Raw genomic sequence first — 27,677 nt, 5'->3', positions numbered from 1 at the left:
TCCTTGTACATGATGGTAAGCAACAGCCAAGGGAGCACTGTCGAGCTCAGTTTCTACTAAATAAGGGAAGCTTACCCTGTCGTTTCTCTCTTCCCCTTCATCTAATCAAGTTTTATAGTCTGCTTGCATTTATGTTCTGCTGTCCCTACTTGAGGGTGACCTGGAGCAGATACTATTTTGCTCCTCTTCTTGTAAGCAGTGATTTGAAGTGAGGAGTTGGTCACTGCTGTGCACTTGGTGCTGTGGTGTCTGGAGTACCAAGGCTGTAAAAACGGATTGTGCTTTTCTGTAGCTGTGCCTAGTCCTAAAGCTAGTAGGTGGCAAACTGGTTTTTGAAGCCTCAGGAGCATTTATCTTCTAAGGCTGAATGTAGCTGAAAATAACAGCATGGCTTGATGTCATGGGGGGTGTAGGGAGGAGGTTGAAAACATCTACCTTAGAGGCAGTTTCCAAGTGAATTGTTTGTTCTTTTCCATCTGTCTTCAGGGACTCTTCAGCGTAGTTCCTAAAAGTGAAAGCAGAGTCAGCCCTAATGACTCACTTCTCGCCATAAAGGCTTACAGAGTGCTGCTTCCAGATACAACTGCATCTGCACCCTGAAGTACAGTCCACTCACACAGCTCTGTGTGAGCAAGCCCATCTGTTCCTGAGCCAAACAAACCTAAGGGTGAGTTGTCCAGAACCACTTGTTCTTATTCATGCTTTAAGTTGTTGACCAGAAAAAAATAGGTTTCACTTAACTGGTTTTGATCTTGTCTTATGTCTGTTTTGGTCCTTAGGTAGGTTCTTACTGCTAATCCATAAAATACAGCTTTTCCTTGCTCATTTTGATGAGAAGGGATTCACTATGTTAGTATTTTTTGTAAGCTACAGAACAGCTTAATTCGGATTCTAAATCTGTAACCGTTTTACATTTTAGTATTATGTTACTAAAATGCCCTTAAATGATCTAGATTCATAGATCCATGAATATTATTTTGCTTGGGAAGACATATTTCATGTTTAATATAACTAGTCCATTTTAAAAAATAACTCTTACCAGGTACCCCCCAACCTTTCAAAGTCATCTGAACCTGTTGTGATCTTGTACAATTCTGTTTAAGATCCATGCAATCTTTGTTGGCTCCCTCACATGCACTTTTGACTGGCTGACTATGAAGCCAACAGCTGTGTAGGCTCAGGTGGAAGGGCTCCTGAGCCTTGTGTCCCACCACTTGTTGTAGTCCAACTGCTTAAGAGAGTAAGGCAAGCACATTGTGGTGCCAGAACCCTTCTAATGATCTGTGGTTTAGGAATTTCTTGAACAAGTTGTCCAGATCTTGTAATTTTTTTGCAGTTAATATCCCTTGAGGGATTTTTTTCTTCCCTAGTTAGCCTTCAGTTAATTTCCTAATACAGAACCTTTCACTGTGCTAGAAGAAGTTAACATAGCTCAAACTAGAAAAGAGTCTGAGAGCTTGCTTGCAGTGCTCTCCAGTGACATCTGGACATCCAGAGACTTGCTTATATGACCAGTGTCTGGCTTCCCAAGTAATGTTGTTATGATCTTGTCCCAATGGCAGCCTTTCATGTTTGAAAGGTCTTTGCCTTTTTTTTAACTTTATGGTGCCACATGCATACTGTTAAATTATTTAATGATTGTATAATAATAATAACCTGTTACAGGATATTCAGCATGACTTCTACCTTAAATCAGGTTAAACTTGATTCTTAAAAGAGTAACATGTGCTTAGTCTTAAAGTTACTTATTTATTCTGGTATGCCTGAAGTGCTTAAGTAGTGAAATGATGTCTTTTGTAAGGTTTTATTTTAGGTGAAACTTTAATGATCTATAGAAAAACACCCTATTGAAAAATCACTTCTGATGAAATGGGGGTCTGAATCTTCTTGCTCTTACTAGCATTCTCAATGTATGGTTTGGAGAGACTACCCTACAGTCTTGGTTGCTAGTGGGCCTGTATTTGATCCAAACCAGTTGAATAAAGAACAAAAGAATGATTGAATTAGTTTTTGTTCCCAAAAAGGGAAGATTGGTTTGACACTAGATCTGAGCAAGCATAAACCTGCATGGAAAACACCCTGTTCAAAATTCCAGTTAGATCTGTAGGCATTAAAATGTTGTCTGTAATTCCTGTTTATTTCAGGGTCAGTACTTGGTGCTTCTTTGAGGATCCAGTTGATGTAGACACGTTCCAGAAGATATGTTTATGCACAGATGGACTAAACAGTTAACTGTTAAATCTACAGTTTGTTGAGATATGCCATTACTGTAAGTTCAGCTCTTCACAATTTTGGCTATTTTGTAGACTCTTTCTGGAAATGATACTGAATGATACTGAATAATCCTGATAAGAAACAAGACCTTTAAGAGTTCAGCCTTTATTTGGGTGGCCTAAGCATTATGTCTTTATAAAGAACAGACAAAATTGGTTTGGTAATAATACTTAGTACTTAAAGGGTAGCAGTGTGCTCGATTTAAAGTGTGCTAGGCACTGCTAGACAAAGTTGTTCCTCTGTATCCAAAAACCGTGGAAGAAATGGGAAATAATAGGTAGTATAGAAAAGAATAATGCGTGGGCAAGAGCTACTTTACCCAGGGCACTTCCTCTTCCTTCCTTTCCCCCTCCCTGCAATAGATTTCAGGTACAAACTTTGTTTCTGAGGTGCTTTATCCATCAAGACTGATTCTGTTGACTATAATAGGAATTCTTCTGCTATTCATTAGAAGTAGAAACACTGACTCCTGTTTTGGATTTGCTTTTTCAGACCTCCTTCTGGATGACCAATGTGTATTTTAACTGATTGTAACAGAAACTAAGTCTCCGATTTCCCATTCAGTCCATCTGGTAACAACACTTATAATGCAAAAAAAATCACGATTCAGGATCCCACAAACATTACTCTTAAAGCTTTCTAGATGATTGTAGTTGCTTTTGTTGTGTTCTATGCTAGCAGAAGCCTTTTTCAAGGTTTACTGTTGACTCTAGAGCACCACATTCCCTGCTTACTGGGAGCCCTGAGGGCTGGCAGTATGGGAAACTCGTGTGTTTGCCGCGATGACAGTGGAGCAGAAGACAACGTGGAATCTCGGAGTTGGCAAACGGAGAACAGTAGAGTACATGTTCCTGAAGCAAGAAGCCACCCAAGGGACCCTGTCCGTCCACCCAGGAGGGGTCGAGGGCCTCATGAGCCAAGAAGGAAAAAACAGAATGTGGATGGGCTAGTACTTGACACGCTGGCTGTAATTCGGACATTAGTAGATAAGTAAGTACCTCCTCAAGGAATAATCCAACATGAATGAAAATGTTCTTGTCTCCTCTCAAACTGTGGCTCCATCCTCTCACTGATCTACACCTGACCATCCCTGAAACAGTCACATGTTTCCATCTGGAGACTTTGGAGAGGAGCACCTTTCCTAGGTAACAGAAGTAGCTCCTAAGTGTACAGGTACAGACTCTTCCAAGAGCTGAGAGCTTTTTCACAGTTCCTGTCTGGCGCTACACCCAGGTGGGATGAGGAATGTGCTCAGTGTTTCTTATGTGGCATAGATACACAGTTTAGGAAGCAACAAACACTCCAGAGTTTGGGAACTTCTGTCCTAAAAATTGGTGGTTGTGCAAGATTTTTGTTTTCAGGCTGTATTTACTTCTTTGGAAATGGTTAAGCAAAACTAAGAGCTCTGATCTTTGTTAGCTTGTATAAACAGACTGAGGTTTTCTCTCCAGTTTTAAGTGACTGCATGTTGTGACTGTTCAACTCCTGATCCCACTATTGTGTTCTTTGCATGCTCAAAGCATCTATTAAGGGTGTTGGGGATATTTATGGTTTAGTCCTATTTTGTTTGTTTTGCATTGCTTTCTACGAAGCTTTAAAAGGACCTTTCAAATGATAGGATAAATTAACTCATCATCTTTTGGGTTAGGTGCAGGCTAGGAATTGCAAGGCCAAAACAGAAGGAAAAGAACTGTTCTAGCTTCACAGCTGGGGTTTGAGTTTAAGGTCTGTGAGGATCAGAATGTGAGCCTTGATTCATACACCTGCTTTTTACTTTGGAATGTGCCTGCAGAGGAGGAGCTTGCCTTCCTGCTGTAAAATGCCTTAAATGGAAATACCAGCATTTTTTTCCTGAATATTTAAATCTGAAGGCTTTGGTTTTTTTAACCAGGTTTTATTCTGTGGTCTGTCTTCAAATCATAAAGGTAAAACTGTTTTGAAAGCCTTTCCCTAATCTCGCATGCTTTTGCCTCAGTTCAGCTTCTTAAGTTGTTTCACAACACTTCATGCATAGCTGATCCTGTTCCTGTGGATCTTGCAATCAGTTCTGTACTCTTGTAAGTGCTTTCCTACGCTACTGAGGGACAATAAGCGGTTATTTTGCTGATCCTGGAGTCCTCTTTCTGACAAATTTCTGAAGCTGTGTTTCTTAGTTAACACAGGCTCCAGTGAAATACTTTCAGACTCCCATAACCATGTGAGTGGGAAGGGACCTCATGAAGCTCGTCCACCCAGCCTCCCACTTAAAACCCAGGTCTAGCAGGAGCAGGTGGCTCATGATTTTATCCAGTCAAATGCTGGAACATCTTCAGGATACAGAGAATCCTCCACCTCTTTGGGTCCCAGTTCTAGTGTTTGACCATGCCCATGGCTTAAATAGTTTTAAAAGCTGGAATTTCCCATATTCTAACACATGCATGCTGTGTGCACTCTGGAAAGCCTGACTCTGCTCTTTCTTTCCTATTGCACAGTTGCAGACAGCAGTATGATACCTCCTCCTTTCTACTACTCTCCCTTAAGGATAAGCAAACCTATTTCTCATAGCTTATGTTTCTGTGTCATGTTCTTTAGCCACCAACCATCTTGGAAGTCCTCTGCTAGACCCATTTCCTTGTATGATACCTGGATGTGGGGAGCTCAAAAATGAGTTTCACTTGGTTTGTATTAAGGCAGCTGGTAAGCCCCAGCTGGTTTTATAATGCAGCTAAGTATTACAAGCTCTTGCAGAAAGCTATGGCTATGAATAATGGAGGAGTCTGTTCATAAGGCAAACTCTCTAAATGTGTCTGAAAAAATTTAAGGAGCTCTTCTGCTGGACTTGAAGCTGATGATAAGCCCTTGTTAGATTAATAGGAATGCTTGCTTGGGGGAAAAAAAGTCACATCTGGAAGTCTTGGTTTTCAGTGTAGGTGCAACACTGTAGGAGTAAGTATGTTCTGTTGTCACCTGTTCCTCCTAGAACCTGATTTTTTCAGTTTTGAAAGCACTACAATGGAAGGAAATGGTAGGGAAGCTGACAAATCTCTTTGCATGTCAAAAAATGTGCCAGAATAAAGTCATGCTAATGTGAAACTATGTAAATAACAGCAGGTTGGAGATACGGGTTTCAGTGTGACAGTAGAGCCTTGGAAAGCAGAAGGCAGCAGTCCAAAGAACAGAAATCAAACCCATTCTTCTGACATTCTTTTCCAAAATCTGTACTCAAAGTTAATGCATGGAACACTCTGAAATGAAGTGTAAGTAAGTTGTTACCCTGTGATCTACAATGAATTCTGGTTTGCTTCAGTTTTATGTTAGCTTTCAATCTCAAAGTTTGGACCTAAACCATATTTGACAAGTGCTATTTTTCACCTTGTGTCTAGAGATACCTCTTTTCTACAAGGAAAGAAGTTTCATTTCCTAGCCTCAGAAGAATAAGTGCTAATTTTTTGGAGTTTATACGAAGTGCTGCTTTGCAAATTAAGAAATTACAAGAATGACTGCTCTGTTTCTAAATGAGGAAGCTCATCTGGAAAAAACTCTTCCCCATCAGGGTGGTGGGACACTGGCGCAGGTTGCCCAGAGAAGCTGTGGCTGTCCCATTCCTGGGAGTGTTCAAGGCCAAGTTAGATGGGGCTTGGAGCAACCTGGTCTAGTTGAAGGTGTTCCTGCCTGTGGCAGGGGTTGGAACTGCATGAGCTTTAAGGTCCCTTCCAACCCAAACCAGTCTGGGATTCTGTGAAACTTCATTTTAGCCTTGCCTTGTGGAAATAGTCAAGATTGTGTTAATTTGCTTGGTACGAAAAACATGTGCTCACAGTGAATCTCTTTAGTCACAACCGATTTTTCTCTTCTAATTAATCTCTCCAAAGTAGGTAGTTTTATTATCTGCATGATTAATCTGTGTTGAAAGTGTCTAAAATTCTGTATTTCACATTTCCAATTTAATTTCAGGCCTCTATGATAGAAATTGAGTGTGGCAGGTACCATTCTAAGCCTGGGGTTAATCCACAGTGCCCAAATAAGGTGTTTAGGACATGCTGCAGTGTCTGATTTCTGTGCTGCTTACTAAGTAAGATTTTGAGATCTTGCTTTAGGTATTCCCAGCAGCAGTGCATGCTCAGATGGACAGACCTGGCCATAGCTTCTTGTCCTTGGTCCATCACTGAGTCTCAGGAACTGATCTAATTTGAACTCTTTATGGTTTTCATGTTTGAAAGGTGACTGGGTTAAATAGCTTCTATTCAACTGCCTTACTTCTTAACAGCTTGTTACTGAGTTTGAAGTCTGTGATCCTCGCAAGTGGCTCACCTTTCAGTTTTGTGGATGGTTTTTGTTTTGTTCTCTTTTAGTATTTATATATTTAGCAGAGAATTTCTGGGGGAAAGTATGTTTAAGCTGCGTCCCTTGTGCACTGCTCTTGGCTCACTTCACAACCTCGGACACAGTCTCTTGCTTCATACTCTGAGGAACCCTGCTGAGCAGCACTTAGCCTAAGGATTATGTTCAGCCTTTCAACATGCAGATACGGATCACCCTTTTATTCATCAGCTATTGTGGATATGGAGATGTTGACTTTGAGCCAGAGAAAGTCTCCATTCCCATCTGTGTTTCAGATCTGAAAGTGGTATTAGCAGTCTGCAGCCTATGTAACTTCCTTTTGTTAAATACTGGAGTCATTTTCTGTCTGTGTATTATCATTTGGTGTATTATGTTGATAATTGTGCATAAATTTTGACCTGTGTAATATCTCTTTCAGTGACCAGGAGCCTCCTTATTCAATGATCACGTTGCATGAAATGGCAGAAACAGGTATCAAGGCATTGTGTTGGGCATTTAAGTTGTGATTCCAAAGCAAACAAACAAAAAACAAACCAACAAAAAAAAACCCAAACAACAAAATAAAACCAAAACAAAACAAAGAACCCACCAAAAGAACAAAGCCACAACTCTCCTTTTCTTTGCAAAGATGAATGCATGTGAGCAGCATGAGTTACAACTTGGTGTAGCTCTAGAGAGGTGGGATCCAAAATACAGTTCTACTAGTTCTACCCTCAGAAGCTCATTGCATTTGCCTCAGCTTTGAACTCTGTTAAACTTTCCATGTGAACTCTCCAGAAGCAGCCAATGATTGTCCACAAACTTCTTGTAATGGCCTTAAACCATAAGACACAAAGCATTTTCATCCGCAGCAAGGCGGAGCCAACCTAGATGCATATGGTAGACATGGTTTAAACCCATGTGCTCCCATACAGGCAAACAGTATGTACATTTGTTTGGGGTTTTTCTATCCTTACCTCTGCTTTATTGATGTAGCCGTTCCAACCCTGTCCCTAAGTTCTCAGGCAGTATGAGCTGTGTCAACGTAGGCTGTTTCAACTTTGTCACAGTAGGAGAAATTCTCCCATCTCAAGATCTCCACTAAATTTCTGATTTAGGTGATTTTTTTGTCTTTTGGTAGAGTTGCTACTGGTCTTAGGAAATATATTTCTAGATCATAATAAATTAATCAACCTGATTAGATATTACAGCACTTCAGAAAAATGTTTTTCAGGGGAATGTGCAAACAAAAACTCCAGTGTATGACCTATTTACTTGTCACTGTTGAAGGGAGCACTAGGTCTTCTTAACCTCACTCTTACATGCAGGCACTTTGAAGGGAACTACGTTCTTGTAAATCCAAATGTTTACTTTGTTGGTAGTTTAACATCTTATATGTGGCTTATTGTATACTTTCATATAGAAGCTGTTGTCTACTCATTAAGCGATGAGAGCTGTTCCTTAGGAAAACACATTTTCTTCAGACCACCAGGCATGGGACAAGCTAATATAGTTCCTCAGAGACCCATGTCTTCCCATTTGAGGGAACTTGGGAAGAGTCCTCCAGTTCTGGCTGGAAGAAATACTTCCTCGGTGTCATCAGGAATGCAGTATATAACACTTAAGAGTTGACACTGGACACTGAACTCTTGAGTACCACAGTGAAATAAAGTGCTTGTCCATATTGGTTCCCTCCTAATACCAGTGTGAGCTCACAAGTGCTCTGGCCTGGGCTAGATTTTTTTCCAAATAAGAGAGGGGTTCACTAGTAGCTAAGCTGCTGTAAACTTTTTGCCCTGAATTGAAACTTCTTTTTAAACAACAGAAGAAGAAACAACCAAAACTGTTGGGTTGTTCTTCAGTTTATATTTAGGGATGTATTTTGAGCACTTCAGGATTGCAGTGTTAAGTCTGAGCGTTACTTCTGTTTTGTGTTTGACAGATGAAGGCTGGTTGGAAGTGGTCCAGTCTTTAATTAGAGTTATTCCATTAGAAGATCCCTTGGGACCAGCTGTTATAACTCTGCTACTTGATGAATGTCCACTGCCAACAAAAGTGAGTCTAAAGCAGATGTATTTATCTGTGGCTGAATTTCAGTTACTCATGGTTGTCACACCCATTGACAGCTCCTGGGAGGGTTTCACCAGTGACACAAGACTGTGAGTTGTTCAGAAAGTGGCTGTGACTTGCAATTTGGAGTATTTTGTGGTGACTTGATATATAATTGCCACTTAAGGCTAGAAGCTTGGGAGGGGGAGTGGGTGGGTGGAGGGTGGGGGGGAGATGGTGGGGAAATGTGGCCCGTGGAGAGGAACAGGAGGCCTTTGGTCTTTAGCTGTTTTTCTTGCTGTCATCTCCTGCCTCATGGTACATGCATGCTATGCAGATGCCATAAAAGTAATCCAAGTTGTGCCTTTTTGTTCTCCAGTTCTGGAAGCTGCACATTTACAAGTCACTACTGAATTTGTTCTTGCCCTGTGCATAAGAAATGTAATACCAGTGTGTGTTAAGTTAAATACATAAGGTGTTTTTAACTATGAAATATCTAGTTAGAGTTTTGGCAAATTTCAATACTTTTCAATGACCACTGGTCTGTTTTTTGGATGAGAGTGTGACCCTAGGTGTTCTTACGGTACTTTTGTGGGTGTTTTAGCCGGGGCCTTGGGATGCTAACTGCTGTTGAATCATAGAGTCACAAAGTGGCTTGGATTGGAAGGGACCTTAAAGCTCATCCAGTTCCAAAACACCCTGCCACAGGCAGGGACACCTTCCACTAGACCAGGTTGCTCAAGGCCCTAAATACCTTTAAATGTGGTGATTGTACAGAGAACCTGTATGCTTGTCATGATGTAATTTCATCAGAAGCTGATGATGCCCTCACTGCAGTTTTCGTTTAAGGATCTACTTATGCTGTCAATTCTAGTTGTTTGTTGGCATTGTTAGGGATATAAGACGGTCGTAGCTTTGTCTTGCATAAACGCATGAGTGGCTGGAGAGCTAGTCAAGTGATTTTGTTTCCTCTAGCAAATATCCTAGAGCCATCTGAGACTTCTGATCAAGTTAAGCGTTGTATGATGGCTGTCACATGAACTGCAAAATGATTTTGAAAACAAAGCTATGACAAGAAATTTTGCCTTCTTTGAAAAAGTCAGGCAGTGGAGACACTGAGTGTGCCACATGAAGAGTGGCTTTGTATTTTTTGTTCAGCTGTACAATGCAGCTAGGGATCAAATGATTTAGTTTTTGAAAGCCACATGACTTCTATTAACTTTAAGGAGTTAGCTATTAAATAGTTGACCTTAACAAGACAATTGAAATAAGCTGTTTCTAGGGCACACAGAGCTTTTTATTCCTGTAGAATCTCTGTATGGCACAAGTTGTGGGATCTGCTGGTCACAGGTAGCCTGGTAAACTGCTGCTGTTTGTTTTCTTTCTGTTCAGGTTAATTTAAAGATCTTGTTCTTAAGGGTTTTAAGTCAGTGCTCCATTTCTGTGACAGCTGCAGAACAGCAGCAAGTTGTATTTAATTTTCTATTATTCTAGGCTATGAAGTCCATGAAGTTTAAAATGGCAGTGTAGTAAACTGTTTATAAAGTCTTTGTTTAACTCAAAAGAGTTGCTCTCTGTGACATTTCTAGTAGTGGCTGAAAGCAGTATCAGTATGTCGAGAATCTAATTTTAGTGAAGCTTTTCCATCTGAGGCTTGTGGCTCAGTCGTCCTTTCTCTATTCCTTCCATGTAGTGTCAGTCCTGTTCATCGGTTCTGGATTTGTGGTTTTTCCTTTGGGAACAGAACTACTTTTCAGTGTGATCTCCGTACAGACCTCAGGCCCTAACACAGTAAACTGATTTGAGTGTGGCTCAGTACACAATTCAAAAAAACCATACATATTCAACTTGAGCAGTACTCATTTTTCTCCAAATGGCCTGCTGATGACTTCAATATGAACAGTTATTCTATTTTAATTAGATCTTAGCCTCAGATTGTGCAATTTCAATCTGAATTAGCTGAAACTTTCATGAAGTCTGGAAAGTTGAGGGGCATTTGTAACTTTGGGGGTGGGGGTTCTCCCTGTGGAGAACTTGTTCTGGCTCTAGATTAACCCCTAACTACTCTGAAAACAGGGTATTTTATAGATCTGTATCTTGAACCTTATCCATACCATACTGCCTGAATGAAGCAAGTCAAAGTATGGCATTTTAGATTTATTACCCTCAGTGGTGACTTACTAAATCAGTGTGACTGCAGAAAGCCGTTTATGCTCTCAAGAATACCATTTATGACATCCTGCAAAGCTGACAGCTTCCTAAATTTATGATGGGGATTGTGGCCTCTTTTGTGGGGAGTTTATATCTTTAGTCCTGAATTCTATAGTCTAAAACTGCCATTTTAGCTTGGAAAGGGTGTGAATTTTAGGGTACTGGAAACAGAATAGATGGTGTGCCACATGTGCTGGTTGGTAGTTTGCCTTTGTCTACTAGTCTAGTTCTTGCTATATAGGTAGGTCAGTTGTCTGTGTCCTGAGTGTCCAGAACTGTTGATCACACTAATGACCAACCTGGTAGTAATTGTAAAGTTAAGTTGAACTTTTCGTCCCATTTGGTCTTTGTTATATTCTTATCTTTAAAGATAACCATCCTAAGCTGTCTGTGATATGATGCTGACTTTAGTAATACAGTATAAAAATAATTGGTGGTATTATATTTAGTTGGGAGGAAAGCTCTATTTGTCAGTGACGGTGAGAGTTCTGATTTTTCTTTTTCAGGATGCATTACAGAGGTTAACTGAAATATTAAACTTAAGTGGAGCTGCTGCTTGCCAGGATGCTTGTCAACCTGCCAGACACCGGAATACAACGGCCGTGCTGGGCTGCTTAGCAGAGAAGCTAGCAGGTAAAGCAGTGGGATTCTTCAGGAAACTTGCACTTTGCTCACTGAGGCACCGTCTGCTGTAGCACCCACTCTGCAAATGAGTTCAGAAACATTCTTAGAACTGAATAATGTTTTGCATTGAGGGGAGACCTCATGTGACAATCTACTGTGTAATTAGAACATTGAGTGCTCCGTAGCTTGGGTCTGAATGAGATATTCACAATCCCACATACTTAAAGCTCAAATCGTTCTGATGCATAGTTAGTAATGGTGGATTGGTGTGTATTTATGGTATATTGCTTCAGCACTGGTTACTAGTCTCTTCTGTGTACCTACTCTGGCTGTGCATGAATTACTGAGGACAAGTAGTTCTTTTGCCAGTAGACAGAAGTATCAAATTAGTAGACTTCTAAGCTATAGAGAAACAAAAAATACATGTTTCTTTTTTTTTTTCCTGCTAAACATGTATTGCTCTGTTGTAGGTCACAGAAAAGATTTTCTCATCTATGTTACTTGAAAGAAAGTATATTTATAGTATATATATATATAGTATATATATATTTAAAGGTTTCTTCTCATATAGAAAAAAAGTTTTATTCCCTGCCATTTCTAGTACCCTGCTGGAAACTAATGATTAAGTTTCCTTCCCACTGATGGTTGGGTTTCTATCTAGTTTTTTGCTCCTTTTCTGAAAGTGGACAGGAAAAGTAGCAAAAGTGGTTGTCTGGTATCACCTACTGGTTATTAGAAAAATACAGTATTTCTGTCAAAAAAAAAAAGTAAAGAAATAGGACAGGAAGCTTTTTCATACAATAATACTTCTACCCTGTTATACAAAGTCAAAATGAGATACTATCTCTGCTTTCATCTTAGTGGACAGAGATCTTTATGTATCAGCTCAGGTAGCAAATCCGTTAATGCTGTGTTGGAGCCCACTGCAATTTGTTTGAGTTCATAGATATCAGAGTTGGATTCCCATGTACTTCTCTTGATAAAGGAGACAGTATTTCAGGGTTGGTTTTTTTCTTTTTTTAATTGGTTGCTTGCTGCGGTGCTGCTGCAAGTTGTCAGGTAGGCTACATTAGATGCTCAGTTTTACTTACTTTGGGCTGCTGATCAGTAGAGCTGATCTTTATGTGTTGATTCTGGAAGTAAAAGGGAGCCAGTCTTTTTTGAAAAGTAATGAGCATGAAAATACTAAGCAGAGGCTGGTGGAGTCTTTATTTAAAATCTCAGAAGTATGGATAGAACTCTGCCCATTTACAGCAGGTAAACTGAATATGTTTGTAATTTGTCAGTAGCTGTGTAATTAAATGTATACCAAATATTTGTCTGGAAACAATGACAGGCTGAGAGCTGGGCTTGTTCAGCCTGGAGAAGGCTCCTTAAGGGGAGACCTTAGAGCAGCTCCAGTGCCTAAAGGGGCTACAAGAAATCTGGGGAGGGACTTCAGACTTTTAGGGACAGGACGAGGGACAATGGCTTTAACCTGAGAGAGGGAGATTAAGATTAGACAGCAGGTGGTGAGGATGGTGAGGTGCTAGCCCAGGCTGCCCAGAGAAGCTGTGGCTGCCCCATCCCTGGCAGTGTTCAAGGCCAGGTTGGACAGGGCTTGGAGCAACCTGGTCTAGTGGAAGTTGTCCCTGCCTTGGACACCTTGGGCACTGGAATTGGATGAGCTTTAAGGTCTGTTCTAACACAAACCATTCAATGATTCTACATTATAGTTCTGCTTTGGTGAAAAGTTCTTTAATTTTTGTCTTATGTTTAAAAGATCTGTGCCGTGAAGAGTAGTTCCCATGGATGTGTTTAACTTTTAATGTTCTTGTAGGTCCTGCGAGCATAGGCTTACTCAGCCCAGGCATATTGGAATATTTACTTCAGAGCCTGGTAAGTGTCTTCCATCTTTTTGTATGTATCCATACATAGCAATTATAATGCATTTTGTTGTTGTTACTGTGAAAAGTTAGGGTCATATGTAGTAAATACTGGTTATATATGTTACAGAAAGTTGAGATTCCAGAGAGTCCCTAGGATCTCCAGCCTTGGAGATAATTAGAAGTTAACAGGACAAAGCACTGAGCAGCTTGATCTCAAACCAGCTCTCCACAGGAGGCTGAACCAAAGGAGCTGTGGAGCTCCCCTTCAACCTAAAAGCATTCTGTGACAGACTAACAGGTTCTCCTACCCATCTGTGCTGGGTATTTATTAAATAACTTTTCTTCCTGCCCATGTTTAGAACTTCCAGTCCCATCCGACAGTGATGCTTTTTGCACTAATAGCACTGGAGAAGTTTGCACAAACAAGTAAGTATTAGCCTGATACTGCTCATAACAGCCATACTATGGCTTCTACTGTGTAATTGTCAGTTGGGAGCATGAGAGGCTGGGTTGGTGTGAACACAAACACGGAAGAGAAATTTTTGTCCACTTACAGACAAGAAGTAGTTATTGCTTTAGTGACATCCCTCTACCCCTGCAGACTCTTGAGATATTTGCTGAAACTCAGTGCAGTACTTTCCAGTTGGAAATTGCTATAGAAGGTCTTAGGCCATGAGGCCTTTGTCACTGAAATAAATCTATTACAGGTGGAGAACAGGTACTTGTAGGCATGAAAAAATACTTATTGCTTTAATGACACCCCACCCACAAACCGTTAAGAGATTTGTGGAAACTCAGTCCTTCTCAGCTTAGAAATCGCTGAAGAGTTAGGACATGAGACCTTTGTTATTTGAAAGGAAATAAATGTCTATTAGAGAAACGGAGAACAGCTGTGATATAATAGTCTCTTGGTGCAGCTCTGTGCTGAAGAGTGGTATATCTGAGCACAAAGTTAATTCGTGTCTGCTTGGTGAAAGAATTTCATACTGTTTGTAATACTGAGGTTTAAAGGGGGGATTCTACTGTATTTGCAGAATGTTGCTGATTTTAACTGAACTTTTCACCAGTTTATAGCATTTATTCTTTTTGCTGTCATTGCAGGTGAAAATAAAATAACAGTTTCTCAATCATGTATTAGTGACCAGCTGATCCTGCTCGAGAAATGGGCAGATAATCCGGACTATTTAAAACGCCAGGTTGGGTTCTGTGCCCAGTGGAGTTTAGACAATCTGTGTAAGTATAAGAAAGGGATGGATTCATTTAATATTAATCAATTCTCCAAAGAGATGGAGGGCTACTTTTGTGTTTGTTTTGTATAAGCACTTACTGTAGATATACCAGATTGCATTTGTAACCACTCTCCTTCAAAAGGGGAAAAAAAAAAAAAAGAAAAGGGGGGAGAGGGGGTAGGGAGGTGGGCAAATAGATCCAATGGAATTGCATAGAAAGGAAATTTTGGCAAGAAAAATTTTTGTGAAAGGAAGTAGTTTAAACTCTGCAGGTTGAAGCTGCAATGAAAATTCTTCTTTGCACCTTGTTTTCTGTAACCCATGCTTCAGCAGATGTGCTGAATAGCTAAGTAGTGCAACTCTCTCTCTGGAATGGCAGGATTACTGATGTCCTGGTGACCGTCACTAGTGTGATCACATCCCAGCAGTGCAGTCTCAAAGCATTATTAAAGACATCTTAAAGTAAAGATACAGTCTTGTGATCAAAAGTGAAAAAGTGTTTGAGAAAGCACTTGATGAGATCTGCCCTTTAGGATGATGAATAATCATCAGATTTGCTTGTTTAGTTGTAATTTGCAGGGTGCAACTCTAAAGACCCTGTAGATTCTAATGCCTTTTGGGTAAATTTGAGTAAAAGGTCTTGTTGGTCTTTAGCTAGCGTATGGAAGGCCAATGTCAGTTGTGTTTCGTAAATGTCGGTGTAAGTGTGTAGCAAGCTTGGGACATCTGAAGTGTCTTAGTTTACAAATCTGAGATCTTACTGTGCATGTGTCAGCAACTTGACACCTGGCAAGATAAATACTTCTGATACTTCCATGTGAAAAGGGGATACAGGGAGAAAGAGCTGCTTTGGCTCAGTTGAAGTTTCTTGTTTTCCCTTTTCTGTCCTTCCCCATGGCCAAAATCTTGTCCACTGGTGAATCAGAAGAACTCTGCCCCGCTGAATATACAAATACAATTCTAAATCCTGAAGCAGTGGCTCCTTGGTATGAACTTGGATGCCTTACAGTTGCCTGTGTGTTTCCTGAAAGTAGGAACTAGACAGTAGGAACTCTAGTCAGAGGTCTAGGTTGTACACTCATGTTTAGATATATTTAGCATGCAGTTTTTTGGAAGTGATACTGTTTTCGTGTTGGCAAAATGTCAATATCTTATTCAGATATGCTAAAAATTAACTGGATCCTAGAGAGATTGATTGCCCAGGTGTGAAATAATTTAAAATAAAGGATTGCTGCAGCTGTGATTAAAACAAGCGTTCTTTTGCAGTTTTAAAAGAAGGCAGGCAGTTTACATATGAGAAGGTTGACTTGACCAACATTAGGGCTATGCTGAACAGTAATGATGTCAGTGAATACCTGAAGATCTCTCCACATGGATTAGAGGTAGGATATATTTTCATGATTCCAAGCTAAAAAGGAGCCTGAAGAAAAAGACAGTTTTAAACTCTTTTGGATTGCTATTTGCTCCTGTTATTTTCTGGAATGAATTAAAATTCTCTGTTTAGAAAGCTTTGTTTAGAACCTTTGCTTTGTCAGACGGCCCTAACATTGCTACACTGATCTCAGCTGGAGAAATGTTCGCACTAAAGTAACACCTGTATCTGTGCCCCAAAACTTTGGAAGAGTGAGGACGATCCTAAAATCCCAGATTGGTTTGGATTGGAAGGGACCTTAAAGCTCACCCAGTTCCAAACCCCTCCCATTGGCAGGGACACTTTCCACTAGACGAGGTTGCTCAAAGCCACATTCAGCATGGCCTTGAACGCCAGGGATGGGGCAGCCACAGCTTCTCTGGGCAACCTGTGCCAGGGCCTCAGCACCCTCACAGGGAAGAACTTCTTTCTAAGATCTGTTCTCAGTCTCCCCTCTATCAGGTTAAAGTTATTCCCCCTTGTCCTGTCAGTAGAGGCCCTTGTACAAAGTCCCTCTCCAAGGATGCTGAAGAGACAGCTGGCTTTTCATGCATTTTGATTAAAATTGTTCATAAAATACAATTCCTATTGTTTGTCCTGTTTAGTCTTGAAAAGCCCATAGCAGCAGGAGTTTTGGCTCAGCCACAAGTCATTTTTTACCTTCCACCTGCCCCCACCTTTTTCTAAGAACTTGTTTGACTACTTACAGGTGGATCTTCATGCTTTAACATTCAATACCTCTTTGTCTTTCAAACCAGGAGTCAGCTAACAACCAGTGACCTGGGTCTTTCTGTCCTGGCTGTCTTAGTCTTAAAATGGACTCTGTCAACTTTCTACTTTTTATTTATTTATTTATTTATTTAATTTCCTTTGTGGTTTACCACTGAACAGTTCTCAGTTTTGCCTATTCATGAGTTCGTGACAATGATTGCTGTAAAGAGAGATCACTTTCTGTCTGAAATGCCTCTAAAATTATGTTGGTGTATTCTTATATGCAAGAAACCTGTTCCAGAGAAGAAAGGGGCTTGCTAATTTTGTAGAAACTTAATTTTTGGTTTGGTTTTGATAGGCTCGATGTGATGCCTCATCCTTTGAAAGCGTTAGATGTACATTCTGCGTTGATTCTGGCGTTTGGTACTATGAAGTTACAGTTATTACTTCAGGAGTGATGCAGATAGGATGGGCTACCAGAGACAGCAAATTTCTCAATCATGTGAGTACACGTAATGTTGTCTAGCTGATGATGTAACTTCTGTATTTTCCTATTTACACTCGGGAGCATAGCTCTGGTTATTCTGTGGCAGTACTGAACATTCGTGCATTTCCTTTGATACTTCTGTACTTTTGTGAAGCTTTCTTTTGCTGAACACAGCGGTACAAGAGAAGGCTATGTTTTCACTGACTGAAACTGTTCATGCAAGTTGCACATAGCTGCTAGCAGTGGCAGCATGTTACTGACTTGCTGTTGTGTGAAAGCTTCAGGAAAATAACTTCTTGTGGCTTAGTCTCTTGGAAATTCTTTAGATAAGTGGTTGTTGCTGTCCTTTGTTTTTGGAAGTAAACCATTACTCATGAGGAAACAGCAGATTACCACGTGCTTTGCCTTACACAGGTCATCAAGCAGCCATTTCATTACCCTCTTTAACGCAAGGGAAATCATTTCAATGCATGGTATCATTGGATCTGTTGGTAACAGCAATATGATATGGTTTGGCTGTGACAGCTTTTTTTTTTTTAAGAAAATAAGGATTAAGAAAAGATGAAACCCTTCTTGCCTTTATTCTGATAATACAGCTTAAGTACACTTAATTTATAGTTCAGTTTCATCTTCCTCTCATCCAGATAACTTAGTATCTTATTCTAAGTATTCTTCCTACTATTTTACTTACTTTTATTTTACATTTATTTATTTATTTTATTTACTTTTATTATTTATTTTACTATTACTTACTATTTTACTTATTTTACTTACTTTTAAAATCAAGTACTTATTAGCATTAAAGCAAAATGTGCTACGTGCACATGGAAGCCCAAGCCTGTAGTCAAAGAATAATCTTGACTGTTAGCAGAGATGTAACTAGGACTTCTTTCTTCGTAAGTCTTCGTGGTAACTCTGTATGCCTGTTGTAAACTCAGTATGCTGTAGCATAATTTACTTCAGTATTTCCATAATACTAAGAAAGTGTAATGACTGCTACCCAAAAAACTTGTCTGCTTCAGCTTAGGGAAGACTTCCCCTATGATCAGCCTTCTGAACTTTAATGGAAGTTCATTCAAGTGCAAGGTAGAATTGTAGTACAGAAAGCGAGTATGGCCAGTCTACCACCACTGAGCACAGTGGAAATGTAGTGCTGGGACTTTAAGTTGACATTACTACTGGCTGAGCTTGAGTAAGAAATGTACCTGTAGCCTTTTATTGTTGTAATTGCATAGCTTTATACTCCTACTTGGAATTTAATTTAGGAGAAGAACTATGTTTATATATTTAACATGGAGATAAGCAGTTAAAACTGCTCATTTCTGATTATTATAGAAAAAGTAATTCTGTATAGCTGGGTCAAATGCTAATATGGCTAATATGAAGATAGGCTAAAAGATACATGTGAGTAAATACTGATGGTGGGTGTATATAAGAGAAATGCATCATGGACATGAAACAAACACCAGTGGGAAGAAACCCAAGGAATGAGAGAGTAGCTTTTCTCACCGTTTAATTTCAGTCTTCCTGTGAGTTCACTTGTCTTGCTCCATCTCTCCTAGTTACTCATGTAAATAGCATTGTTCTCTACTGGTGTATGACATGTACATCACATCCACAGTCCAGTCCTGCATTTCTAGCAGCTTCATACAGACCTGCCCTGAGCACAGACATTGCAGATGTTTAGTGTAATAGAAACTGAAATAAAAGGTGATGTGTCTGCTTTAGACTGCTAAGAGGCTTAAAAGATTTTTCCCACTTACTGGTAAGGAGCTTGGGGTAGATGCATTTTTCTGTCTGTGCTTCCTGTACATGGTATGAAAACAGAAAGTGTCACATCTGAGCAGGAGGATTTTTCTCTTACTACAGCTTGTTGGCTAAATGCTGTTGTTTAAACTCATTGTGTGTCTACCTGAAATACAGGATATTATCTTCTGGGTATGTTGCACATACAGTCATCAGACTAGCCATATGCTCTTTATTTAGAGCACATGTAACAAAAAGACTAGTCCTAAATATGACAGTAAACACCCATTAGCTAGGCTGAGCTTTAATTTGGGACATTGGAGGCTTGTGTAATTGGATGCTTTCTAATACTTGCGCTCCAGACAAACCATGCTGAGCACGAGGAAATTATCTTCCGTAGTGCTTTTGGGTTGCGTATTTGGGTTTTCCTACATGACAGATTCTTCTTCCACTCTGAAACTTCTACTTCTGCATTTGTCTCGGACCTTGGCACTATCACATGATAACTTCTTCACAAAATGAGCGAGGCTGGCACTGAAAGAGCTACACACAATATGCAGCAGATCCAGTGAAGGGACAGTGGATTTGTTCTCTGTGTTCTGTACGTTCTGGTGGCACTGGGATATCTTGGGTGGGAAGGTAATAGAGGTCTGGTAGTGGGATTTCAAGGTTAAGAAGGTGGTTACAGTTCTGTTTGATGTTTTAACATGCAAAAAATTAACCTAGCTATTTGGGTACTAGTCTTCTGATTTCTAAATATTTGAATAAACATGACTGATTTGAGCTCAGATAATGAAAAACACTTGGGAGACAATATCCCCTTCCTCCCCGCTGCTCACCTCAACAAGTCCTTTTGATGTGAAAATGAAACTTAAGACTAGGTGGAAAGAATTGTCTTTATGTAGGTGGGAGAACCCTTCCTGCTCTGGATGAGTAGTGTAGCTAAATAAAAATACACTTGACCACTTCTGTGTGAGGACTGCTTGCAGATTGAAATACTCTACTTTTTTTCTGAAGGAAGGTTATGGCATTGGGGACGATGAATACTCCTGTGCCTACGATGGCTGCCGGCAGCTGATTTGGTATAATGCCAGAAGTAAACCACATTCCCATCCCTGTTGGAAAGAAGGTATTCAGCCCATCTTCTGCTGTAGATCCTAGCTGGATTGCTGCACAGGATGTGCAGGTGTCTAAAAACCAGTTTGTTAATAGGTGCAAACAGAGCAGTTACTGCCTAATCCCGATGATACCAAAAGCTTAATAATTATTGTGCGTCTACTAGTATTTGCAGTGGCTTAAATGTACAAAGCAGCACCACGCCCTTGCTCCACAGTCTGTTTAAAGAGAACCTGTTGGCTAAATGTTTTGGGTGTTTGTTTTTTTTATGGGCAGAGTACAAATCATAGCACCAACTGACTGCTGGATGGGCATTTAATCATAAGGCTTCTGTCCAGATGTTTGTAGCCCTACAAAATAGGGTTGAAATCTTCCTTTCTGGGTTGAAAGGGTTATTTTAAAGAAGGGGAAAAAAAAAACAACCCTTATCTCTGAATTAGACTTTTGTTTGTCTTAAGGAGGTGTTGCACTGTCTTGCTTACTTTAAATTCTTGGATAACTACTTGGACAGCAAAGTTCTGTTCTTGATCTCAGCTTTAAAATCTTGGTAGGAGTCTGCATGCCATGCTTGTGTGAACTGTGCTGCCTTCTCTTCTGTTAAAAACTTCTCCCAAGGATGGCTAAATTAAAACACCTCTTAAATAGCACAAGTATGTTAGAAACTTAGATTTTGACAAGTATGTGTTCAGAGGATATTTTCAACAGGTGTAAACAGCCAGGGAGAGACAGAGTGGAGCTTTTTTCTGGCTTTGGCAAATACCCTGCAATACTTCTACAACTGTGTAGTATTAATGCTCTGGCAGACTAAAATATGCTAATTTTTTATTTTTTTCTCCTGTTTTTATCTGTCTACCCATCTATCTATCTATTTCTGTCAGTGTTTCTTCCCATATACTTTTGCAAACAATTCCTTTTAAGTGAGACAACTCATAGTGAGGTATGTGATATTTAAAACAGTAACTTTCAGCTGTTGGTATTTAACAACTGAAATCTTTCTTTGCTTTGCATGTGAGGAGACACAATAGGATTTCTACTAGACTTGCACGAAAAGCTAATGATCTTCTATTTAAATGGAAACCAGCTTCCTGCTGAGAAGCAAGTATTTTCATCTGCTATGTAAGTATGTGCTCACTTGGTAGGACAGTGACCTGCGTAATAATTGTTTTAATTACATGAAGTGTTTCCCATTTCAGATGTACATTCATATTTGCTTACTTGAAGCCATCATTAAGCAAGTTTCCCAATTGAAAGTTGCTTAGAAATCAGTGAGAAGGATATAATTTTACAGGTGGGTTTCAGGGTCCAAAGTAAATACTTTGAACTTTCCAAAGGTAGGCTCAACTTGATGTTTTCTACTGTCAAGCTAGCACAGCACCGAAATAGAATGCAGTTGTAGCAAAGATGAATGTATTTCTAGTAGTCCTTGAGGAATTTTTTATCTTTATATATATATATATATATATGTATCTAAATGTATATGTATGTATATATATGTATATATATGTGTGTATATATATATATGTGTGTGTATATATATATATATATATATATATATATATAAAGCCTCAGTCCCGCAAGTGCTGAAGAATGTCTGCTTACTTACTGCTGCTCACCGAGACCAGTTCCTGCAGTAACATATTGAATATTCATGGGAGGATGTCTTTTGGTATCACTACAGAAAGGTGTTAGGCTTATTTTGACAGCTCTGTTAAAATTAACACACGGCCAACTCCTGACACTCATGGAGAAGTTCAGCCTTTTAGTTCTGAAAAGATAAGCTGGTGTGATACTTGAGAAAGAAGCTTCTTGTGTAGCTAAAGTAAGCATTACAGTACTACATAAAGTAATATTGAGCTAATAATTTCATTCATGTTTTCTCCTTAAATTTTAAGTATGAGACGCAAGCATAGTTTGGTTTAAAGAGTTGCAGAGTGTCTTATCTATTCAGCTTGCAGTTCTTCATGTGGATTATGTCATTTATATACTCAACTGATTCTGTTACTTGATTAGAACTTAAGGTATTACTCAGCTCAGGCCCTTTCAGTAAATAAAACTGAAAGAAGTGATAGTTGTGGTGTTTTTACAAGGTGGCTGTGAAGAAAAGATGGCTGTCCTGAGGTAATCCTTCATGGGCAAGGAGGACCAGATGGGCATTGTGCTAAGAGTGGTCACACCTGGATTCATCCTGTGCAAGTTCCACACAAGTGTGTGAGCGTTGCAAGCTCTCCAGTTCCTGCCCGCTCATTTAAAGCAGAGGGAGTGGTGGATACGGAGGTGTCCCTTGCAGCTGGTGCTGCTCCTCACAGCTCTGCTAAACAGCAGTTGTTTAGAAGAAAAATGCTTCTGTCCAGTGCTGAAGGAGATATCTGAGCTGATCAGTGTAAAGAGGATTGGGCTGTAGGCTGTTCAAATGGATGTATCTGCTTTTAGTGCGACTAATGCTAACTGTAGAGTAAGCAGCCTTTATTGGCTGACTCAGAGTAAATTCAGCTGAACTCTGATAGTAAATTCAGAAGTTGAGAACTAAAGTGAACATGTGCAGCTGTAACTGGGTATGTTAGAGGCTTTTCTGGCAATTAGCTGTAGAACTGCCTATTGAAGTAACTTCTGTCTTTGTCATGGTTTAAGCCCAGCCAGTAATTCAGAACCACACAGCTGCTCACTCACTGCCTGCCCTTCTTTCTCCCCCTGCTCCCGAAGGGATGAAGGGCAGAATGGAAAGAATGTAACTCCCATGGGTGAAGATAAGAACAGTCCAGTAACTGAGGTATAACATAAAACCACTACTGCTACCACCAATAATAATAAAGATAAGGGAAATAACAAGGGAAGAGAATATAACCACTCACCACCCACCGACTGATACCCAGCACAACCTGAGCAGTGATCTCGCCCTTCCGGGTAACTCCCCCCAGTTTATATACTGGGCATGACGTGCTGTGGTATGCAATACCCCTTTGGCTAGTTTGGGTCAGGTATCCTCTCTGCTTCCTCCCGGCTTCCCCTCCTACCTGGCAGAGCATGAGACTCAAAAAGTTCTTGGTCAGAGTAAGCATTACTGAGCAACAACTGAAAACATCGGTGTTACCAGCACTGTTCCTAGGCTGAAAGTCAAAAACACAGCACTGCACCAGCTACTAAGAAGGAGAAAAATGATTGCTACTGCTGAACCCAGGACACTTTGTTTCAGGGTATATTTTTTGTCTGGTAATAGTAGTAACATGTCTGGAAAGCTCTCCTATTGTTTGTTACTCTAAAATGTCTGTTTCTCATATTGCAGATCTGGCTTTTTTGCCGCAGCTAGCTTCATGTCCTATCAACAATGTGAGTTCAACTTCGGGGCAAAACCTTTCAAGTACCCACCATCAATGAAGTTTAGTACCTTTAATGATTATGCCTTTCTGACAGAAGAAGAGAAGATCATTTTGCCCAGGTAATCCTGTCTAGTTTGATTGTGTTTGCATCTGGAGAAATAAAATGCATAGTCTTTATAGTTCCAAGTTGCATAGTCTTTATGTTATACTTGGCAATATTAATCTTACAGCGTCACACCTCCATAGGTTTCCTTTGGAAAAGGCTCCACTGCAACCTAATGAGAAGGGTAGGAGATACACAGCCAAAATCCATTAAATTACACACACACACAAAAAAAAAAAAAGCTAAACTTAAGTGGTCTAGTACTGTATAGTAAACTTCTTAGTGAAAGTGCCCCTTGCTGTCTAAGAACTATTAGGTTGGTCAAGAAGGTATAGTCCTAATTAAAAAAAGATGTGTTATTTAAAATTGACCTAATTCATGATGTTGGCAGCATAGAGGTACTGAATGACTGGAAGTCTCTAAGTTGTCCTTTTCTGATCCAGATGAAAATGTCTCTATTTGTGAATGACAGTGCTGACAAAGGTTACTCAAATTTAGAAGTACTTTCCCTAACCATAAATCAAGGTAGATAAAAACAGGTTTGGATATATTCTTCCTTAATGTACCAAATTTCTGGCAGGAACGCAAACTAATGGCTTTTCTGGTTTAGGCTGTTAGTAATGAAATAACTTACTGGAACACAAGCAGTGTACCCCAGATTTGCTACTTGGATTAAAGCACCGCCTCTAGAGTGGTGCTGAGGTTTGTGGTTAAAAAAAATAAATCCTGTTGTTACACTTAAGGAAGTGTAACAACATTTCATCCAGTTCCCAACACCCTGGAGAGAAACCAGGGAAAACTCATTCCCTGTTCATGCCTGATAAAAAAAAATTGGCCTCTTGTGACAGAGCCTGTTTGCTATGTGATAGCACTGAAAGACTCCCTTCAAGGTGGGACACTTGTTCTTTGTTTACACGAATATTGTCCCTGCCCTACAGCCTGAACTGTTTGGAAACTATAAACCAATCCTAAATTAAAACATAGCATTGATCTTAAAAGTGATAGGGAATTAAAAAAAAAATCAAGGGCCTGAGTGGACCCAAGTTATCCATCACAGGACTTAATAGAGTTGTGCAGAATTTAATGTGTCCAGTGTTGGGGTATAGTCTGGGTTAGACACTCACCTTGCCACTGAACAGTTCTGATTGTGCAATGTGTGTGTTTCACATCTGAAATGTCTTATTTCATCAAATGGGGATTTTTTTTTCCATTTAAGCAACCCTGGGCTGTTGGTTTTATTTTTAATTTCTATTCTTTTAAACCGCTACATCATTGTAGGGTTTCTGAAATTTGTTGATATTTTGGTTTGTGTGGTTCATTTGTGTTTTTTTTTCCTTAACTCTTAAAAGTACACAGATGCCAAAGAACAATTTATTTTAAGTGTTCAGCTCTCTTTGTCCCCTTCTGACACACCAGAACAGGGAGTTGAAGACTCTTTCGAACATCTCTGAGTGTGTTAAGCTTTTTGGGGGGAAAGTTACAATTGATGTTTATCAGCAGTAGTGTTGAGTAGCACAGTCAGAGTAAGTGTGGATTTATTGTTTTGAGTCAAACTAATGGGGGGGTGGGGGTGTCTCCTTCAGACACAGGCGTCTGGCTTTGCTGAAGCAAGTGAGTATCCGAGAGAACTGCTGCACACTTTGCTGTGATGAGGTAGCAGACACAGAACTCAGGCCGTGTGGACACAGGTAAAACATTAAAAACAAACCAAACCCAAAGAAACAGGAAAAATGTGTGTTTGACATTCAGCTTAGGTGAAATCAGATGCAGTCCCTCCTTATCTTGATTGACTTCCAAGAGTAAAGGAAATAACCCCTTTTCTTCCAGATGTGACGGGGGTTAAGCATAGCATCCCCACTATTTCCCTCACTGTACACCTGAGATACAATCCCTAATTACATGTGTCTGGGGGCAGGGAAGTACTGCAGCAATGTACGTATGCTACCCCTGAGCTACTGAGTCTTTATTCCCTGATATCAAAGGTTTATTTAGAAACCTAGAATGGCTTGGGTTTGAAGGGACCTTAAAGCTCATCTGCTTCCAGCCCCCCTGCCATGGACAGGGACACCGTCCACTAGATCAGTGCCTGCTTAGTACGTGTGTAGTACTGGTGCTGTGAAATCCGGATCACATGAGGAGAGCAAAAAATTCATTATATGCCCAAATACTCATTAAATGTTCAACAAGTGGATTGTTTCAAGTAACAAATTTCTCTTAAGACATAAAAATGGGACAGCAGTGTGAGTAATATGATAATAGCATTTTCCTGCCTTTAAGGAGCCTACTACGAAATTAATTTAGCTAAGTCCAGTTCCTTAGTGTTTTTAGAGCACTTGCGGATGGAAGCAGTCTTGCCGTGCATCTGGATGCTGGAAAGTTAAAATGAGGCGTGCCCTGTGCGTGTCCACAAGAAGTGGCAACAAGCCCCAGCAGGGCACTGGGACCACACTCCAGATCCAATGTCCAGATGAACAAAGTGTAATCCCAACCAATGGCACTGGATCTTTAAGATGCTGAGCAACAGGAGCACCACTCAAAGTCTGTAGATCCACAGCACCTGACTTGCAATTCCTAATCTCCATTCTGAAAGACTTGAGTGTGTTTTTAGGAGGCTAACTGAACTGCTTAGTGCTTGGGTTTTGTCTTGTTTTGTTGAGTTTTTCACACTGTAAATGCAGGCTTTAACTGATTTTTCTTCTGCAGTGACCTGTGTATGGAGTGTGCCTTGCAGCTGGAGACCTGCCCTTTGTGTCGACAGGAGATACAAACCCGAGTCAGACAGATCTCTCATATATCATGACACATGTGGAGAAATACCACAGACTTGTTTTCAATTAACTCAAACCAATGCTGAAAGGGGAAAGAATCTCTGACCGATCTTTACATGCATAAAACCATAGCCACAGCCAGATTTCATGCTAACCTGTTATCTGTTAATCTTAAAAATGAAATCTTTAATATTTCAAATTGCCAGCAGTGGGAACTGATTTCAAGAATAAGGAGAGCTGGTAGCTCAGTGTGCTATGGCTGTTGGTTCCTCCAAGCAAGACCATAGGAGGGTGTCTCTCTTCTTCCCCCTTTCCTTCTTGCCTGTCAAAAGTGCTGGAAAAATTTGCACTGGAAGTACATATACAATGCATTTTAGAAAAGAAGAGCAAATAATTATCTCCTAAACCAGGGCTGTTCTGTCTTGTGCTCGAAAGTCTCTTATTTTTGGCAGAAATCAGTACTAAAAAGAGAATGCCAGTGTTTTCCTGATCAATGTAGCCTCCTACTGGTCAGAGACTGTATTTTCCGACAGTGGATATTAAACTGCTCAGACTTAATCCGTACACAGTGATTTGAAAAGACAGTGTGGAGACCAGAGAGAAACTCACATTTTAATAACCTGGTGATTCCAAAGAATGTTCTAATTTGTCTTTAAACGTTAAAAGATCGTTGGTATTTTCGGGTTTATGATGCTTTTAACTTCAGTACCCACATTTTTTTGTAAGGATATAATTTTCAGGAGGTATTACTAACTAATTGTAACATTGGACTGGAATTAATTTGATATTCTGGGTATTTTTTAAGATATCGTCAAACATCTTTTTTTAATGTTGGTTTATAAAGTTATATTCACTTTGGAAATATTGAGCTATCTTAAAAGATTAGAGGAGAATTTGGGGCCAGTTTATTTTAAAAAATGTTATTTGGACAGGAAGTTGGGTCTTACTCTGCAACTCTTTAAAAATGCACCTTGCTTGCCATATGTCAGCCCTGCTCTGAGCACGTTTGGGGCCACACTTCATGTTTTGCTAGGGATCACCTGCTGGGAATCTGCTCCAGTTCAGTTACACACTTGTGATGTTTGTATGTTAAGAATTCATTTCAGCAGGCAGCTCTTAAGTGTTTTACTAGGTTCCTAGAAGGAACTGGGGTTCACAGCTGGTGTGAGTGAAGTAGCACAAAACCTGGTGGAGTTACACTTCTTGGCAGTGATTCAACAGCAAAGTATGTGGCAGTGAATTCTCATACTGCGATGTATCTTATCTTTAAAATCATGTATCTTTACTGTCAAGTAGTAACACAGCAGAGCTGAGGCTGCTTCTTCCTCTTGAGCACTTTTGCTTCCTACTAACTTAAATAAGAGCAAAGAGGTCTGCACGCAGGTACCATTCAAGCTCCCTGTTTCACCTGCTGCCTTTGCTAATGCAAGGGTGCTGAATTTTATCCAGAGATACACATGGGGGAGG

The 27,677-nt window shown here is 40.0% G+C and overlaps 1 protein-coding gene across 5 annotated transcripts; it reads left to right on the top strand.

Moving 5' to 3' along the window:
- The first annotated feature begins 506 nt into the window (after positions 1–506).
- On the top strand, positions 507–27,677 carry RSPRY1 (ring finger and SPRY domain containing 1). 5 transcript variants are annotated; one of them, XM_061445391.1, is made up of 16 exons: positions 509–667; positions 2,145–2,269; positions 2,767–3,264; positions 7,013–7,065; positions 8,516–8,628; positions 11,340–11,466; positions 13,277–13,335; positions 13,685–13,751; positions 14,427–14,558; positions 15,821–15,936; positions 17,035–17,178; positions 19,927–20,038; positions 21,039–21,141; positions 23,306–23,458; positions 25,026–25,130; positions 26,146–27,677. In XM_061445391.1, exons 3-16 carry the CDS (start codon positions 2,918–2,920, stop codon positions 26,240–26,242), a joined length of 1,728 nt encoding a protein of 575 aa, XP_061301375.1. In that variant the 5' UTR covers positions 509–667; positions 2,145–2,269; positions 2,767–2,917; the 3' UTR covers positions 26,243–27,677. The 5 variants fall into 5 exon arrangements, with proteins under 5 accessions (XP_061301379.1, XP_061301378.1, XP_061301375.1 ...); XM_061445394.1 differs by lacking the exons at positions 25,026–25,130; positions 26,146–27,677 and adding an exon at positions 21,219–21,313 and having other exon boundaries at positions 508–667; positions 23,306–23,441; XM_061445392.1 differs by lacking the exon at positions 2,145–2,269.

The sequence above is a fragment of the Pezoporus flaviventris genome, unplaced genomic scaffold, assembly GCF_033815535.1.
Source record: "Pezoporus flaviventris isolate CSIRO_AGI_PZ_B2104156 unplaced genomic scaffold, CSIRO_AGI_Pfla_v1 ptg000004l, whole genome shotgun sequence".
Classification (NCBI taxonomy): Eukaryota; Metazoa; Chordata; class Aves; order Psittaciformes; family Psittacidae; genus Pezoporus; species Pezoporus flaviventris.
The sequence above is the reverse complement of the archived record's forward strand: the minus strand, read 5'-3'. Positions and strand labels throughout refer to the sequence as shown.